The sequence below is a fragment of the Salvia miltiorrhiza genome, chromosome 1 (assembly GCF_028751815.1).
Source record: "Salvia miltiorrhiza cultivar Shanhuang (shh) chromosome 1, IMPLAD_Smil_shh, whole genome shotgun sequence".
Lineage (NCBI taxonomy): Eukaryota > Viridiplantae > Streptophyta > Magnoliopsida > Lamiales > Lamiaceae > Salvia > Salvia miltiorrhiza.
Window position 1 is genome coordinate 49,217,477 of NC_080387.1, and position 18,415 is coordinate 49,235,891.

Here is an 18,415-nt window from a genome sequence, read left to right on the forward strand (position 1 = left end):
TCCGGGTTTTCGCATTTTACATGTTAAACGTGAGCTAAATGTTATCGCCCATTGTTTGGCGAAGCTAGCGAGAGATTTTCTTTCACATCATGTTTGGAGTGAACCCCCGAGTACTGTGGTGGGTCATCTTCATATTCCATGTTCGTGTGATTAATAAACGGGTCTCTCGTTTCTCCTCAAAAAAAAAAAAAATGGGATTTGTCCCTTTACTAATTAAAGGGTTTTGAAATTATAGTCTGCCACAAACGGTTTTTGAGTTTACATGCATAAGACCAAATTTGGTTGCCGACAGAAATGTGTTTATTTAATTTATCATTATTAATATTCAAAATTTAGAGGAGAGATAAGGTAGGCTTGGTGATTTCTTGGAGTGTTTGGGTACTAACTGTTAACTTCTAACATTACTTTGTCCGATCAAAAAAAAAATTCAAAATTTAGAATGATAATTATAGAAAATTTGTGACAAGGATATTAATGTATAATAAACACAAAATTTGAATAATTAGAACATTATTATTCTTGAAGTGAAAATAAGTAAGAAAAAATGGTGAACTTCTCTTTTGTGTATAATGTGGGAAAAGAAAAGAGACATTTAAAGGCATAAATTTTTGTTATCCATCATTTTCCATGGATAAATTTATCCATCAAAGTAAACGAGCCCTAAATATAATTCTTAATTTTAATTAGTTCTTAATATATAGTACGTAGCCCTGCAAACTGGAAACTAGATTTTGTTTAATGTCGAGTGTTAATTTCCCAAAACTTCACAAGAAAGAAGAGAAAAAAGATAAATGTAAGAGTGTTTAAATAGTATGCTAAAAGAAAAGAGTGTTTAAATAGTTTTAGTTAGGGATTTCTTTTGTTGGTAGTTGAGAATTCTCGACGCCATTAGGAAACTAAGCGAACACTCTACCTTTGAGTCTTGAGATTTATTTTTATCAATTTAAATAAAATAGAGGAGTTTGGTTAGTTGTTGAGATTAGCAAAAAGTAGTGACTTTGAACTAATTATATCTTCCGTTTTTTAAAATAAAAATAAAACATAATATTCGAAATACGTATTTTGTGGGTTTCAGTAATTACCGTCACGAAACGTCAAGAGACTTTGCCGGAAAATCTCATTGCGTCAACGTCTTGTTTACGTTCACAATTTGCAAATATGGTTAGTTACAGATGTCATCATTATATATATATGATCTCACAGATTAACAATTATATATAGAAGACACCTTTAGGAATTCAATTAATTAGTAAAAATAAGTCGGTTTTTTTTTTGATCGGGCAAAGTCATGTTAGATGTTAGTGTTATATATGTACTAATTAAAAAAAAAAGTAAAAATAAGTCGGTTATATGTAAGTGTTATATATGTACTAATTAGGCGAAAAGAAATGCAATTATATCATAATTAATTATCATCGATCTATAAAAAATACTTAATTCAATAATACGAATTGAAAAGAATAAAAACGTGAAACATTAAGATGTATAGAAGAAGTTCTCTAATATGATTTGTATTTTTAAAGTGGATTAGAGGTTCTTAATTGCTGTGCAAGAACGAACATACCTAATATACCTACCTTTGTGGGATGACTATAAATTCTCAAATCTATAAAAACAAAATTACAAGTTTTCATGATCATGACAACATTATGGAATCAAAAGACTGTCACCCTCTATAAATTTATATGACATTATTCTGCACATGCAATAATCTTTCGAGATAAACAAAAAAACTGGAGAAAAAACAACGCTAGATTAAAGAATCACATCAAACACGCTTAAAAATCAAGTACATATATGTTTGCAAAACATAGGCCGTCACTAAGGAGGAGGGGGCTTGAGCCCCCTCCAATTAGTTTTATAAAAATATCTTCAAAATTCATAAATTCATCGTATTTTATTAGAATTGTTGTGCCAAAGCTCTCTCATCATCAAATTGAACATTAAGAAAATTAGTTCATCGAAATTTCAAATTTTGAAGAATTTTTTGTTCTTGACAATAAGTAGGAGCAACGGTAACGGGAGACGACAGCCTACGGAGTTGTAATTGGAGTTTTATTATTTGTTTGTTTGGAGAAGTTGTTATGAGTCATGAATGAATAGCATTAGCTGTTGGGAAGATGTTAGTTACGTTGTATTCAAACAGCTACTCATATACATTAATTGCTTTATTGCTCATTATTAATATCCATTCAAATCTCACCTATATTCATTATTTACTTCATTAATATCCTTTTATTTTTCCTTTTCTTTTGCTCCCTTTTCAATTCACAGTATAGATAAAGAGTGTGTCGTGTTTGACTAGTCAATCTAAGTGTAGTTTCGAGATTTTCTGAGAAATACTAGCTTCTTCTAGTTGTATTTGTATACTTGAGAGGTCCCCGATTAAGACCTTCATATTCCAACATCCTACGTTTGGCCGAATCGAGAATTCTTTTATTTGTCTTTTGGTGATAATATATTGAATAGTGTTAATCGAGTTTTATTACAGATTTCGTAGCTTGAAAAATGCCAAAATGGCACTTAGGAAAAAGTACAAAAATGGGAATGCATTAAAGTAAGATTTGAAGTTGGGACCTTCTCAAAATTGATACTCCCTCCGTCCCACGAATCTTGACACGTTTTTATTTTGGGTAATAATTATTATCTTCTCTCTCCTACTTTATCACTTTTATTATTCTCTCTCTCTCCTACTTTATCACTTTTATTACATTATCTCTCATACTTTATCACTTTTATATTTTACTAACTACACACTTAAAACATTAATCTACAACTCCTTAATTCTCGTGCCGAATCCAAACGTGACAAGATTCGTAGGACGGAGGGAGTAAAAGATTAAAAGTTGTTTATATTGGGTCGGATAAAATCGCAGGAATTACTTCGTGCTCCGTAGTACTATGTTGACTATGCTAATTGATTAGTTTAAGAGTGTGTTTGCTTTTTATCTCTTTAAACGGAGAGATAATATAATGAAGTATAAACTTATCACTTAAAGTGGGGACCGTATTTATTATATCTTATTTGATTTGAAGGATAATATATACATCTTAGGTATAAAATTATCCATTTTCAAAGGGATAAGGGGTTGCCCGAAAAATTCTACAACCTGCCCGAATGTTTTTATACATCAAAGTAAACGAAGTATAAGGTGGTAAAAATAGCTTATCTCTCCCTTATACCTCAAAGCAAACACACCCTAATTACATTAATCATATGATTCAGCTAAATACATTACTTCTTCCTCGGATCTTTGCTTTTTGAAAGGGAAAAAAAAGCTTTCATTAATGAGTTAAATCATCGCGAACAATCTCTTCCAACCAAGTTGAAAAACAATCCGTCCAACAACAGAATGCATCACTACGAGAAGCAAATTTGGCAAGACAATGTGTCACCTTATTCGTCGATCTATACATATGAGATATTCCCACAAGAACATTATCCTGCACAGCCATGAGCATGTCGCACACATAGCCGGGAGAAGTTCATCCTCATTCTTTCGGGCGTGTCATCGTTCTTGCAGCAATGAGATGGTCAATGAATACTTCAAACGGCGAAAGGCGTTGCTCAATACATATCATGATCCCATGAACTACTGCCATACTTTCCGTCATAAGAGCATTCGATGATGGTGAAGATTTCAGCGCTTTAGCCACCACCAGCCTCCCCACATCATCCCTCACAACCATGCCAGAACCGAAGACCTTCAACTCTTGATTAAATGTCGCGTCCATATCCACATGTAGTTTGCCCTTGATGGGTCTCCATATTCTATCGCCACATTTGAACTCCAACGACTGGTTTAACACAATTGTGTCACATTCATCGTGATACATGTCTCTCAACATATGACTTGTCTCATCTGATAGTGTAGGCATATTCTTTCTCGGATCTTATTTTAACCCAAACAACATAGATTTTTTTTGTCATGAAAATCCGCACGAGCTATTTGGGTACTGTTGGGAATGAATCCAACAATTACGGAAGTGACGTTTGGATAGCAACCTAAAATCATAAGCAACGTTAGAGCCCTCCAAGGCTCCAAGGAGCACCTGTATGCGTGTCGATGAAAGGGTCTTCGACGCTCAAGTAGTGAATTGATAGAAATAACGGACGTAAATAACGTAAAAAAGTAATAATAGTGAAATATAGTAGTAAACAATTTCTCCGAAGGATTGAGTGCCCCGGTTGTCGGAATTAGAGCTACTGAGCGTTGTGGAATAAGGGGCGACGGACGTCCGAGCTACCGGGCTGGTCAAGCGATCGAAACCCTAAAGTGTTGTGAGCATGGAGGCAGAACGGAAGAGCTGAAAATGTGAGAATGAGAGATCGTCTGCGAGTGTAAGAGTCTGTACAAATTATTTTGGATACGTACCCTGCTTGATTAAATTTGAATATATATGTGTGTGTGTGTGTGTGTGACAAGCCTATGGGGGGTGGCTAGGGTTAGAGTTTTTGTCTAACTTCCATTGCAAACCAATCGGTCCTAATTTTGCAGGAAGTGATCTCTCATGACTCTCGTGGCTTAGTTGCTACGTAACTATCGTGTTTTGGGTTTCACTTGGCCGACTCGCGTATCTCCCGTGTGTGGGATTGGTTGTGGGCCTTTTTCTATGAGTGAGGTATGGGCTGTGTAATTAGGCAAGCCCGTTGGTCTGTATAGTTACCATTTATTGGGCTTACACAGATTTTACCCATTATAGGTACAAATAGATAAACACATGTTCTTGTGCAATAACTAGCAAATCATCTATTATATAATAGCATTAAGTCTTAACCTATGTGGCATATCTCAAATCTCACAATTTCAAAATTTACCATATATAATCTTCATCATTTATTAATTAATTAACTATTACATTCTATATAAAGATTCATTAATCATAATAAATATAATTAATAATAAATGTATATATATACAATAATATTAACATTACATATAATCTAAATTAATAAATTTTATTATTTATTTTTTCTAGATAAAAATTAGATTTATATGTCTGATAAGAAAAAAATTATAATCTATATATGATAAATTATTTTAATTGAATGTTAGTGATTAGATGTATATTTGTTATTAATTTTATATTTCTCAATACTGTACATATTATATGTATATGTTGCAATATATTATATTGTGTGTGTGTATATATATATATATATATATAATATTTATATTCTTAATTTTCAATAAAATTAATTTTAAATTAAGTTTGAATTGAGACATGCACGTATATGTAAATTATAAATGGGTCCGGTCGTTGATTTACATGTTTGCATAATAAGGCACAAATTCTGTAAACTGATTAATTTAAAACAAAATCTTATTTTATGTCTATCAAAATAATTAAAATTTTATTTTTATTTTTTATAAAATAAATCCATACATTTTATTTATATAGGGAAGAAAAATATATTTTTCATTTCTGCAAACTTTATTTGTTTCTGTTCGTCCGTTACTATAATAATAATAATAATAATAATAATAATAATAATAATAATAATAATAATAATAATAATAATAATAATATATTCTATAATACGATTAGACCTTAGCCTACGTGACAGGCCTCAAATTCTTTCTTTTCAATCTCAATCTCCAACGTGGCATTTGAGAATCCAATCTATATATTCTCATTCTCACTTTTAAAACAAAAGTCACGCCTCCCTCTTCACTGTCCCTCTCAGAATTCGGTCGGCGTCGTCTCCCCCTTCACTGTCCCTCTCTTCTCTCAATCCTTTTCTCTCTCTAAAGTCGATTGCACACTCAAATCGAGCCCTAATTCCCCCCTTAAACTGCCCGCCTCTTTCTCCCTCTAAATTCCGGCGTCGCCGCCGTCCTAAGGGCGGCGTTGCTCCGCCTCATCTCTGACTCCCTCTTCCATTCCTTAATTAGTTCGATTCTGTTTCCACTTCTTAAACCCATGAGAATTCTCCATTCGAAGCAATTAATACAAGAGCCCTAAGATTTCTTTTTCCTATAACCCGTTGCCGTTCCTTCTTCTAGACTCCGGCGAAATAGTCGCCGCTGAGCCCTGGAGTTCGTCCACCGTGTCGTCGACCCCCACCCCACCGACGACTTCTCTGTTTTGATACCTTCATTTCTGAATCTGCCGTGATTCTTCCTACACACCTTTGGTAAGTATTAAATTAGTTTCCTAATTTAATAACACGTTTCACTATTTTAAATATAGAATGATTATTATTTTAGAAAAAACAAATTTTGGAAAGAATTTTAACAATGGAAACTTATAACCTAGATTTTTAGCAGAGTTGCCAGAGCAGAGGGCCAGAGCCAAGTTGCCAGAGTAGAGATGCCAGAGCAGAGCTGCCAGAGCAGAGATGCCAGAGCCAGAGCTAGCCAGAGCAGAGTTGCCAGAGCAAAGCTTCCAGATGAGAGCTGTCAGAGCAGAGTTGACATAGCAGAGCTTCCAGAGCAGAGCTGCCAGAGCCAGAGCAAACCAGAGCAGAGCTTCTAGAGCAGAGGGCCAGAGCCAAGTTGCCAGAGCAGAGCAGAGATTCCAGAGCTAAGTCATTAAAGTCAGAGCCAGAGCCAAGTCGCCAGATCCAGAGTCAGAGCTAAGTCGTTAGAGTCAGAGCCAGAGCCAAATCGCCAGATTAGGCCTTAGTTAATTGCATACCTACATTCTTAATCCTCGTTTTTCCGATATTTATAAGTTTTAATTGCATACCTAGATTTTTAGCTATAAATTCCTTAGTTAATAATGATTTACGCTGCATCGTGTTTTTTCAGCCAACACAAGGTACTTTTATTCTTCTTTTGCTGTGTTTAGGGAGCAAAGCAAACCTTTTGCTGTGTAATTTTAGTGCTTCGTATTTGAATAAAATTTGTTTCTAACTTGTGAAAGATATGTTATAAGCCTTTCGACGGAATATGTAAATTACAGTTGATTGGGGTCCATATAATACCATTTTAAGTTGCCAGAGCCAGAGCTTCCAGAGCAGAGGGTCAGAGCCACGTTGCCAGAGCAGAGATGCCGAAGCCAGTGCTAACCAGAGCAGAGCTGACAGAGCCAGAGCTAACCAGAGCAGAGGTTCCAAAGCAGAGGGCCAGAGCCAAGTTGCCAGAGCAGAGATGCCAGAGCAGAGCTGCCAGAGCAGAGATTCCAGAGCTAAGTCATTAAAGTCAGAGCCAAAGCCAAGTCGCCAGATCCAGAGTCAGAGCTAAGTCATTAGAGTCAGAGCGGAATGATGAGGACAGAATCCAGCTCAGTAATTAGGGGACAACGACCTGACAAGTTATAATCTAATAATAGCCTTAATTAGTTTAATGGCGAGCATGCGGAATAGATGACCAAACGAATTTACTACTTTACTCCAACTGTAATGCCTATAAATACCTACGATGATGAAATAAAGCACACGCTCTCTCTTTTACTGCTTTAAGAACTCTTCTCTTTCCTTTCTCTCTAGAGTTTGAACTAATAAAATTACATATATAAATAAAATATCTAAATTGTTAGAGTTATGTTTGTTAGATAGTTGACAATTGGAGTCATGGTTGAATATAATTTCATATTTGATGATGGTCTCTCAAACTCTAGATGAGATGATGCTCAAAACTCCAGACGAGATGATGCTCTTTCAAGTTTTAGACGAGATGATTCTCTTTCAAGTTTCAAACAAGATGATGCTCAGAAGTTAGAGGTGATCTGTCAAGTTTGCGACGAGCTGATGCCCACAACTTGGTTGGTCTTAAAACTCCAAATGATACGATGTTCGATAAATCAGTTATGGTCTTTTAAATATCAGGCAATATTATTTTCATAATTAGTTATGCTTTTAGAAGTTCGGAATTATATGATACATATGTCAAATTTATATGTATTTCTACTCTCTCTTTTTTTTTCTTACGCGTCAATTTTTTATAAAATTTCATATGAAAACTAATGGGTATTTTTATGATCTCAACAAAATTAATAATTTAATTGCTAAAAGTTGTTGACATTAATATAATTTAAAATGTATTACTAATTTAATTTAATTTAATTTAATTAATTATATAAATAATTTACATAAAAAATTAATTTATATAATTATCATAAAAATAACATAAAATATATAAATTACAAGAAAATATGTACTCGTCGAAAATTCGACGGGTAATACACTAGTAATACATTATACTCCTTCCATATCAAAATAAAAGATATTTTAAGCTTTTAATTTTGTTTCATGATATAAGATATTTTCTTCAATCAACATTAATTATCTCTCTTCCTCGTTAAATTTCTCACTTTTCAACTCTCCCATTAAGACTCTAATTACTATTACTAGTATTAAAAATTTATTTAAATTGATTAAGTATTGAGTAGATGAAGAAATACATTAAATTTAAGAGGTGAGAAAAGAGAATGAGTTTTTAAAATTTTGTATTAATTAATATTTTTTAATCTCCTAGTGCAAATATGCAAAAGCTTAAAATTAATGTTACTAACCCATACCAAACATTGGACAATTCCGTACTAAAATCGGAAATAGTAATATTCTATATTCCAAATGAAGTGAATGGAAATGCCATCAGATTCTATAGTCATGTTTTGGAGATTATATTCAAATTCTTTACACAAATCCAAAAATCAATTCATATTCTATGTGTAGCATGTGAGTATTTACTAATCGGCGCGAGTGATAATATCTTCAAAAATAAAATACTGGATCCACTTTTATGGTTTTTTTCCACAAAATTTTCTCTAGGAACCGACACTACTGAAACACAGTGGGAATTGTTAAATGCACTACAATGTGAATGTCCTCAAAACAAAACAAAACAAAAAAGCATATAAAATTATTTTATATTGTATGCAAATATAAGTTGTGGGCAGCACACGGCAAATTCAATACTTAAATAAATGTAACTTTCTCCTTACGACGAAAAATAAGAATAAGATCAAAGAAACCAAACTAAGGCAGAGACATGAGAAATTTGTGATTGAACAAGAAATTTGCAAGATCTGTACAAGTATCACATTTGCTGTACCACTTACTTTTTATGCTTCAATTTCTCCTCCAAATTGTACAACAAATTGGAGTCTCTCTCATTTGCTGTACCCACTTGTACAACAAAGTAACAAATTGGAGTCACTTACTTTTTATGCTTCAATTTCTCCTCCAAATTGACCCAACCAAAGAAATGTCTTATCTCAAAGTTTTAAGGAGAAAATGTAATATATCACTTAAGGAGCTAACTCATAAGCTCCCTCGCAGTGTAGTATGTCTGCCATTTAACATAAGTAACACAAACGACAACACACCTACGCTTAATTTATTTTAGCTGGATGTGTGCGACAGGGTGGGGTGGTAACTGGAAATCTTAGCCACTGAGGACATTCAGCTCCTCCAGTGATGCTCGGAGATCGGAGACACTGCATCCTCCGGGGGTTTTGGTGATATTAGGGCTGTCGTAAGCTATGACGTCTGTGAGTGGGTAGGCTCTGTTCGCATGGAGTTGGCTGCTTGCGTTGCTACAAACTCCGCTCAGAACTACAGATTTGTGAACACCACCAAGCATTTCTTCGTAGTCAGTGTCTCCACTCTCCCCAACAAAAACCACCACTTTTGACAAGTCCATACCCCAGCGGAGATACAGATACCTGAAGAGTAAGTTTTACGTGTCAGGTTTATATATTAAGATATGATGCATGCAAATCCAGCAGCCTATTTGTATTCCCTATTTCTCAAGTAATGGTGCTATCAGGAAGTTATATACAGAACTACCCAAGATAGAGCCAACTGAAAGTTTTCATTAGCATTCACAGCAAAAGAAAAGGACCAACACAAACATCAAAAGAAAAAAAACACAATGTACTAAGGTTGTAATGTTTAATTTTAACCCTCCCAATATTATTCTCTATTGTTTTGTTTCCATTCTCTTTTGTTCTTTTAGGTTCTCTATTCTCCATTTTATTAATTTTTTCTATTCTATTATTTTTTTGTTTGTCCACCATCCACATCTCTGTTTTGAAAACATATGTTTCACCAGCTCCAGGTCTGCCACCGCTGTATTGCCCTCTTTCCCCTTCCCTCCTCTTCACTACATACTACCATTCCTGACTCTTCACCTCACCATTCAAACTCTACAGCTTGAGAATTTGTTTTATATGTATAATGACAAAGAGCAAACAATTACAATACACTAATTAATCATGCCTAACAAAATGCCTGCAAGAAGTTTGAAGGAGAAAATTGAGGAATATGATACCCACTGAGAAGCAGAAAGGAACTACTACCTGAGTGCTTGGGAACGAGAAGCCAAAACTGGAATTACATTGATCCTACTTCCATTTTGACAATATATAACATGGCAACGTAGTGCCTGAATTCTCATCAACTTTCTGAGTTCCTTCGCAGCGGGAACCTGCTACCAAATAAAAATTTGTCAAGTTTGTAATTAGGACAACCATAGTATACCTAAATACTAAATGATAACAATCGAGTAAAATATGTGAAGAGAAGAAACAGCCTACTACTTGGAATCCTGTGGATGATTCCAAGGTGTGTTAAATCCATGGGCTCCCAAAGCTCTAAAGAGGTGGTATAAGGAATAGAGAAATATGTTTACCACTCCAGGCTTCTGAATTTTAAAAGAATAGCAGTAATCTGCAGAAGTCTCTTCATCTTCAACAACAAGTTCTTCCTTTTCTCCCTTCTTATCTGTTAGAGAAGATGCCCACCGCACTAAGGTCTTCCTCAATCCTTCGCTTCCCCAACGGTATTCAATATGTGAATGATAATACAAGTCCACCACGAATGAGTTATCTTCTGAATGAGCAGATGAGTAATAAAGATCACCACCACTATTGCAAATAAATGCATCGAAATCAGTGGTGTTTAATCCTTCTGAAATCAGAAAGGAACGTATTTCAATAATGTTAAATGATGTTGCTAAGATAAATCCAACTGAGCCTTCCGTCCTCTCCTTCTTAACAGCCTCAAAAATATTTCTAACAGTTTCAGAAAGACCAGCACTTGCATCAGTATCCACAGCAATTACATAAATGTGCTTCCTCCTCCTCAGTGCAGGGAACTTTCCAGTATTAGAGTTATGGTCTACTTTTTCGGCCGACCCAGGTTTTTGTGAATTCTTTGCCATTCCCTTAGACCATGACATCACAGCATTTTCTAGCTTAATTTTTCGATCTTCAGAGTCTAAGGAACCATCAACATTGTCCCGGCTCTCATTCTTATCTCCTTCAAAGGAGAACTTCAGGTTCAAGGATAAATCGTGTATGTCCCTCAAGGAGTCACTAGGTGAATCTGATTCCGAGTTTTCATCATCATCATCATTTCTCAACCAACGAGGTTGTCTCGGTTTGCAAGTTGCTATTTTGGAGAGATATGTCTTGCAATGTTCTGGCCATGAAAAAAGGTGAATATTTTTCAATCCATTTGCTCTACATTTCGCCCAAAGATGCTTATCTGCAACCAGCTTCAAAAGAGCATCAGCAATTGACTGCTGATCATGGGGATCAACAAGGAGGCCATTGTCTAAAACCTGTCATTAACATGACCACCAATGTGGGAATCAAACTTCAGGAGGCGAACAATGAAAACAACAAGATAAATGCAAAGACATACCCCCTGTATATCAACAGGACCACCATTTTGGGTTGCAACCATTGGTAAGCCATATGCTGCAGCCTGATAATGGCAGACAACTTATTTAGGTTGCATGAAAAAATAGTTTTCTTTTTACCTCTGCATGAAAAAATAGTTAAATGTAAAGAGTTCGTAAATAAAACGCATACCTCAATCAGAGTAAGCCCAAAAGGCTCGATGAAAGCTGGATTAATGAATACACCCTGCCAAGAAATAATAAGTTTATGTCCAATAAGTTAATAGTGAATGGTCCTTAATAATTTAAGTAAATCTAAGATGGACATGGGGTGAAATAGTGTGGTGTGGGCACACTGCAATATTGGACACATGAATGGACATCAATTTGACGGACTCAACTAACTCTATTTCATCTTTATTTGTGGAGCTCCAAGTGCAAAAACAAATTACAGAAGATTCATGGCCAACTTTTTCTAAGAAGGATAAGTCACTGTTATTGCCAGGTTTCATATAACTTTGAGTATGGGTTCAAGCCATTTTGTAATTAAAAGCTTTATGGGAATTAATCTCCTGATTCTACACATGTATGCTTATAAGTAGATGGGGCATGCCACCCCAACTCCTACTCCTGCCAAGAGCAGTAACCACTTACCAAGACCAACTTACCCGACTAGGAGAAAAAATGCAGTAAAAAAAGAGTTAGCAGATAATGTTGATTTGTATGTACAATTCCTATACCATATCTCCTGCATCATGCATAAACAAATTCTAATCATAGCACAACACGATCAATAGGAGCAAGACACCAATTCATCTAGCCATCATCACAAAGAAGTTTAGATTGTTGCTGAACTAGAACTGCAAATGAGCAGTTTAAGAATTATTGGCATGTCCATTCTAAAGAGCACAGTTCAGTTTTTCATTAAGTTAAGAGCATAAAAGAAACTCAGAAGGACTACTTTCAAACTATTATCTGGCTTGGCTCCTTCAGATCTGAAAAGGCTTCCATGAGCTGCAAGACAAATATGAGAGTACCTTGGTCTTTGCTGCTAGACGGTATATATCAGGAACATCATTCTGCTTATGGTGCTTTGGATATGCCACTTGACCATAAAGATCATATTTATCAACCAACTTAAGGATTGATAGAAGAACTGAAGCATTTGTTCCCGACATTTCATCAATATTCTCCCGGTTACCCATTACCAAAGTCTGCAAAAAACAAGGAAAAAAATGAAAACACCAGCACCAGTTCTGACCATGAAATAACAAGAAAGTGCTTACCAAACAATGATGTTTTCATTTCTAACTTACAAGATTAGCAAGCTCCCTTAGTGGTCGACATTCCCCAAATGCTTTGACTAAGGTCGTGAGATTTTTCTTTGGATCGGGCCTTGCAAGTGCAAGAATCATAGGCTTCCTTGGATTTGAAAAAAAGCGCATTATCTGTTTATACAATGATATAAGATACAGGACAACGAACATGGGTACACAAAAATTTGAGACATATTTCACAAAAGTCAAAATATGTAAATTAAGCCTTGTAGTATTGCTAACTGAGTATACAAACGATTGGTGCAACCTCAGTCCAAATAGGTGGATCCGGAGATTTTCCATCTTCGTTTGCTTCAGTTTCAGTGTCCAAATCTCCATCATGTGGTTCAATGTGATGAAATTCCATCCCAGGTGGAATTACCTTCAAAAAGGAACCCATGGTCTCAATGAAACAGCAAGTATTGCAGCAACATAATGTTGTTGGAGAAAATATATAAAAAAACGTGAAAACTGAAGAGTACAGCAGCTATATTATGTGATGAAAAAAAAAGAGATCACCTAATTTGTCTAAGTCTCAAGTGGTAATTCGTATGAAGAAATTTACCACACAGTTCATGTAAAAGTGTAAAACAGCTCTTACTGGTCTCAGAAGTTCTTACACGAATTAAAAGATTGGGACCCTTTTCACAGAAATAACCAATTGTTTAGATAATTTCATTTAAATTACTAACTTTCGAGCATTTTAATAAAAATGACCTCCAATATCTTTTCCAGTCAATCAAGGATGAATCAATGACTATACCCTTTGAGACCAATTTAATATCAAAAAACAAAAAAAGTCTTGTTCAACGTGGATTTGAAATATGTCAACTTTCAAAAAACAATATTCAACAATTAGGTCCAGCTACGGAGAAATGGAAAGGCTAATGTGTCGCAAGTGAGAATTCCCCCGGCAAGTTTGTGCAACCAAAACATTATCAGAGCTAGGCATTAAAGTTTGCTCAACAACTGGCTAACAATTCGGACATCATCGCCACACAACGCTGTTGGCTTGTCTCCATGAGCGTCGGCCAGTGGTGGTTCCATACTATCAAGTGTGATCAGTCCAGGAAAGGCTACAAAAATACCAAGTTGCAGAAATCAATGATTTCAGATTCGTGGAGATGGAGAGACCAGTGGATCTGAACGCTTCCAACATCATCACTTTCTCATCAAGGTTGGACCTCTCCAAATTGTTCCAGGAGAAGCACAAATTGTTCAAAGACATGGAGCAAATGACAGTAGAGGAGCCATCAGAGAAGGTTATGGAGAAGATGGTGGAGGAGTCACCACAAAAGGTTATGAAGAAGGTGGTGGAGGCAGCGACGGCAGAGGAGGGCAGGTGAAGCTGAGGCAGAAGGACTGCAACATGGAGATAGCAGAGCAGAACCGTAATTTCCTAGTGGGAATGGAGGAGGTTTATGACGTGGACAACTTTTTTTCTTTTTCTATTAATAGTTCCAAGTTGGACCTGCAGGTCCAGTCAGAGTAAATTAATCGAAGGTTATTTTTGGTAAAATGCTCAAACTATAGGCATTTAATTGAGACTAAACGATATGTTATTTCTGCATAAAAGGGTCTATTGGGAATTAAATTGTAATTTTTCCTAAAAGATTTAGTATCAAAAAACAGGATGCTCACATACTAGGTTTGAAAGTCATCACCACAAAAGAGTTTGTTTTTTCATTGTACACAAATTAAGCTGGAACTAAATAGGAGATCTTTGGAACCTCTAAGAACACCCAAGTAAGCAGTTCTGCGAGAACTTTCAAAGACCTGACCTCAATAATAACCCTCCCTCCTGATTTATTTTGTTTTCTCAATAATAGAAATAATAAGAATTCATTGTGCATAAGCATAATCATGACTGATTTAGGAGCATTTGTGCATTAGGTTCATGTCTAAAACAGAAATGAAGTACTTACAGCTGTGCGAGGCATGAACCTTCCATAACAGCTCACGTTACGTTTAATTCTAGCACGTAGTTTACGTTCTAGAATTGGATCAAAACCATCGTATAAACGCCACTGCTGCTCTATCTCCTGTCTTGTGCTAGTTATGATTATTTCCGAGGCATCTAGAGATAATTCTTCTGCCTCTATCCTACGCATTATTTTGTAGGTAGAGTTGATCTCATCCCTTGACAATCTGCTTTGTCTCAAAAGTTGTTCCAGCTTATCACGGCCCAGTGAATGGCCGGTGAAAAGCATGGGAACATTCAATGCACCAGATAATAGGGCTGCAGAGTCACCTGCATCTGCATAGTGGCCGTGGATTGCAACAGGCCAGACTGGATGTCCATCACCAATTTGCTCACCAAGAACCTTTGACATCTGCATGATATGGCTAAGAGCACCGTCAACAAATTCGGGAATGTGAGGCCATAGAAGTTCTTTTGCGACATATTTGTCTTTTGGACCAAAGGGAATACGAACTATGTAAGCACCACTACTTTCTCCAATTTCATCCATCATGCCCTCTGAGTTTAGTGGAGGTAGCATCTCGGCGGGTTCACCGTAGCTCCAGTCGACTTCTGGTGATGAAACTTGTCTAGTAAGCAAATCAACACGATACACACCAGGCATAGAACCCAAAGCCCTTGCCAGTTCAACAACATACTTCACCTGAAAGACACATGCAACCAAAACCATTAATATCAAAAGGAAGTCACAGAAAGAACCATGTGATAGTTTTGATTACGGCTGTATGAGGCAACAATCAAACAAGCTTATATCAGACCAAGCTTATTCATGTCTAAGAAGTAGATTTTGATATTATGAAAAGATTTGGAACCAAACACTACCTGACCACCAGTATCAGAGTCACGGCCAAGCTCCATATTTTCCCCTCGTATCAAGCCGTGGAGGCTGCAAGAGAACTAGAGTCAAGAAAGCATGCTATTAAGTTAAGGTACAAAAATGATTGGGTCATGAAGTTTGGACATGCATCAATTAAATCATCCATGTCTAAATCCAGTTGTCTCAACTCAAAAGCTTGGCAGACTTAATATGCACAAGATTAAAGAAATCAATAAAAAATATCACTCTACAAAAAATGTTCTGGCGTCCATTTAAAGAGTTGAGATGCAATAATTAGAAAAGGAGTAATTTGATTTTGTGCCAAATATCATGTGAAATCACATTAATATCAAATCTCTTTTTCCACAAAAGAATCTAAAAGAGTTCATCATACCTAATTAATATAATGTACAACTTTTTCCCCTTCTGTTGACTAGTCCAGGCCTCCAAAGTATCAACAGAGCTAATTCTAGGCAATCGACCTCTTGTGCTTTCACCATGAGATGAAAGATCCCCAACTGAATCTCCTTTTTCCCCCTCTGATAGGTCTTCAGACATATCTGCAACTGCTTCTCTGCGACCTCTTTCACGCTCAAGACGTCGTTTAGACACTCTTTGGGCTTCCTCGCTCTCAAGCTAGAAAGGTTATTCATCAATGAGAGAATGATGGCAGTTCAGCTAAAGTACCACAAGTTAAATTAAGCGTTTAACCAATAAACAGAACATGAGGAGCCCAAAGTTCTAGAATGTTTAGCATTACATGTTTACGCTATAATGCAAAAGATAAACAAATGAAAATAGTTCCATAATCGGAAAGTAACAAGTCAAACATCAAGGCAAAATTTTAGGACCGAGTGACCATTAAATTCAGGGATTGGTCAACTACTGATTTAAAGCAAGAGAATACCATGCTCTACTACTACGCACATTGAAAAAGAAAAAGGGCTAGGGAAAAGTTTTAGGATGGAACGAGTGAATGACAATCATATCATATGAGCAACCAAATAAATGACATTCATCTCACAGTAATTTGTGCAAAAGACTTTAGCAATAGTGCAGGAAAACAACTTGAAGCATAAAATGCATTCAGCTGCCGACAGAATAGAACCGAAGTAAGAAAAATGGAGGTATTGTATACAGCGTTACAGAGAATACTCAGAAAAGCATATGCTACAATAACGTCACTAATTCTAGGTTCCTCCTTCAACAACAATTTTATCTAACCGGATAATATATGGACTCATATATTTTTGCCCCTAATCTACAGGTATGCTACAATGCATGCAGCTTTGGATTCAAAAGCACTGGAAAACATAAACAACTATCAATAAAATTTACACCAATCACTTCACACTAATTAATCAATTAAACACCAAAAAGAATCTCAGATCAGCCATCGCATTCATTTCATGATTTATCAAACTACATCCTTAGGAATCGTTACACCAATTAAATCTTCAATCTCCTATAAGAAAACATCACGTAAACGATCCTCACAGAAAAAAATCACCATAAAAATAAGAATCACAAAATTCAAACCTCTGATTGCATTAAACTACCTGCTTTTTCTGGCGAGCCAAGTTCCAAATCCGCCAGCACATGTTCTCCAGCCTCGTGTTCCTCTCCTGCGGACTCCTGGTCGCTTGCGCCTACACCAATTCACACACATAAAAACTTTCGAACTTGGAAACAGAACAGAGCAGGAAGAAGACGAATATAGATGCATCCGCAATCAGACATACTCGGAGCCAGGAGCGGTGGAGATCGGTCTCATCGAATCCCGTAATGACCTCCTCGACGAAGTAGCGGGTCGGGCTGAACCTCCCCCTTTCCCTCAGCAGCAGAGATGACTTCTTTTCGTCGAGCCCGGGACCAACGTCGAGAATCGCCTCTAGGTAACTGTTAATCCAATCATTTCCCGCCATTTCTCAAGGCTGATCTTTGCTGCGTGAAATCAAGGTGGATTTGTGTGCGAATGTGTGTTTGTCGAGAGAGTAAGAGAGCAGGATGTGCGTGTGAGAGATAGAGGTGGCGATAAGGACACGGTGAGATCGAAAGATAGTAAGAGAGCAGGATGTGTGTGAGAGAGAGAGAGAGGTGGTGAGAATGACACAGTGAGGTCGAAAGAAAAATTTTTCGGAGAGATCCTGGGATACTAGCTGAGCCACATAGTAGAGTATGGAAGGCGAAGGTGAGGCGCTCTATAGCAATATTGTTTTTATTTTTCTTTTCCACGTTATACGTGTCAAATTCTTTTCCCTTCTCCGCTCAAGTCAACATAATTTCGTCATGCCCTTCAGTAAACTGTGTTTCCTTTTAATTATCTACTACGAAATTATTACTATAATGTTACAATATATTAACTCTGTATATTCTCTCTCAAAAAAAAAAAACTCTATATTTAATGTTACATTACATTGTAATACTAGTATTCAGGTTGACATTATTTATGCCCCAAATTTGTTGAGAAATAAATCTATGAAATAAAAATGGGTTAGCTATCGCCATAGATGTTAAAGATGTCATGGTCTAATCTAATGGGCTAGCTTATTACTAGTTACTACTACTATTATAGAATTGAGGCTCAATTTTTCTGGTCAGTTTGAATATGGGCTCCTTTTTGCTAGGAGTGATTATTGACATACTAGTATATTACTATAGTATTTTTTTTTTTAGAAAATAGTACTATATGTTAATGAATAAAAATGCTTACCCTGCATTATTTT

At 36.1% G+C, this 18,415-nt stretch overlaps 1 protein-coding gene across 2 annotated transcripts; it reads right to left on the minus strand.

The window, feature by feature from the left end:
* Window positions 1-8,926: 8,926 nt before the first annotated feature.
* LOC130989159 (probable sucrose-phosphate synthase 1) lies at window positions 8,927-17,892 on the minus strand. Of its 2 annotated transcripts, XM_057913101.1 has the most exons (13): window positions 17,432-17,892; window positions 17,249-17,338; window positions 16,084-16,325; window positions 15,695-15,758; window positions 14,817-15,515; window positions 13,160-13,273; window positions 12,892-13,023; window positions 12,613-12,789; window positions 11,769-11,822; window positions 11,599-11,661; window positions 10,583-11,515; window positions 10,251-10,378; window positions 8,927-9,614 (listed from the first exon to the last, which is right to left on the minus strand). In XM_057913101.1, the coding sequence occupies exons 1-13, from the start codon at window positions 17,612-17,614 to the stop codon at window positions 9,335-9,337; spliced, it is 3,159 nt and encodes a 1,052-aa protein (XP_057769084.1). In that variant the 5' UTR covers window positions 17,615-17,892; the 3' UTR covers window positions 8,927-9,334. The 2 variants fall into 2 exon arrangements, with proteins under 2 accessions (XP_057769084.1, XP_057769090.1); XM_057913107.1 differs by lacking the exons at window positions 17,249-17,338; window positions 17,432-17,892 and having other exon boundaries at window positions 15,695-15,769; window positions 16,084-16,225.
* Between the last annotated feature and the right edge of the window lie 523 nt (window positions 17,893-18,415).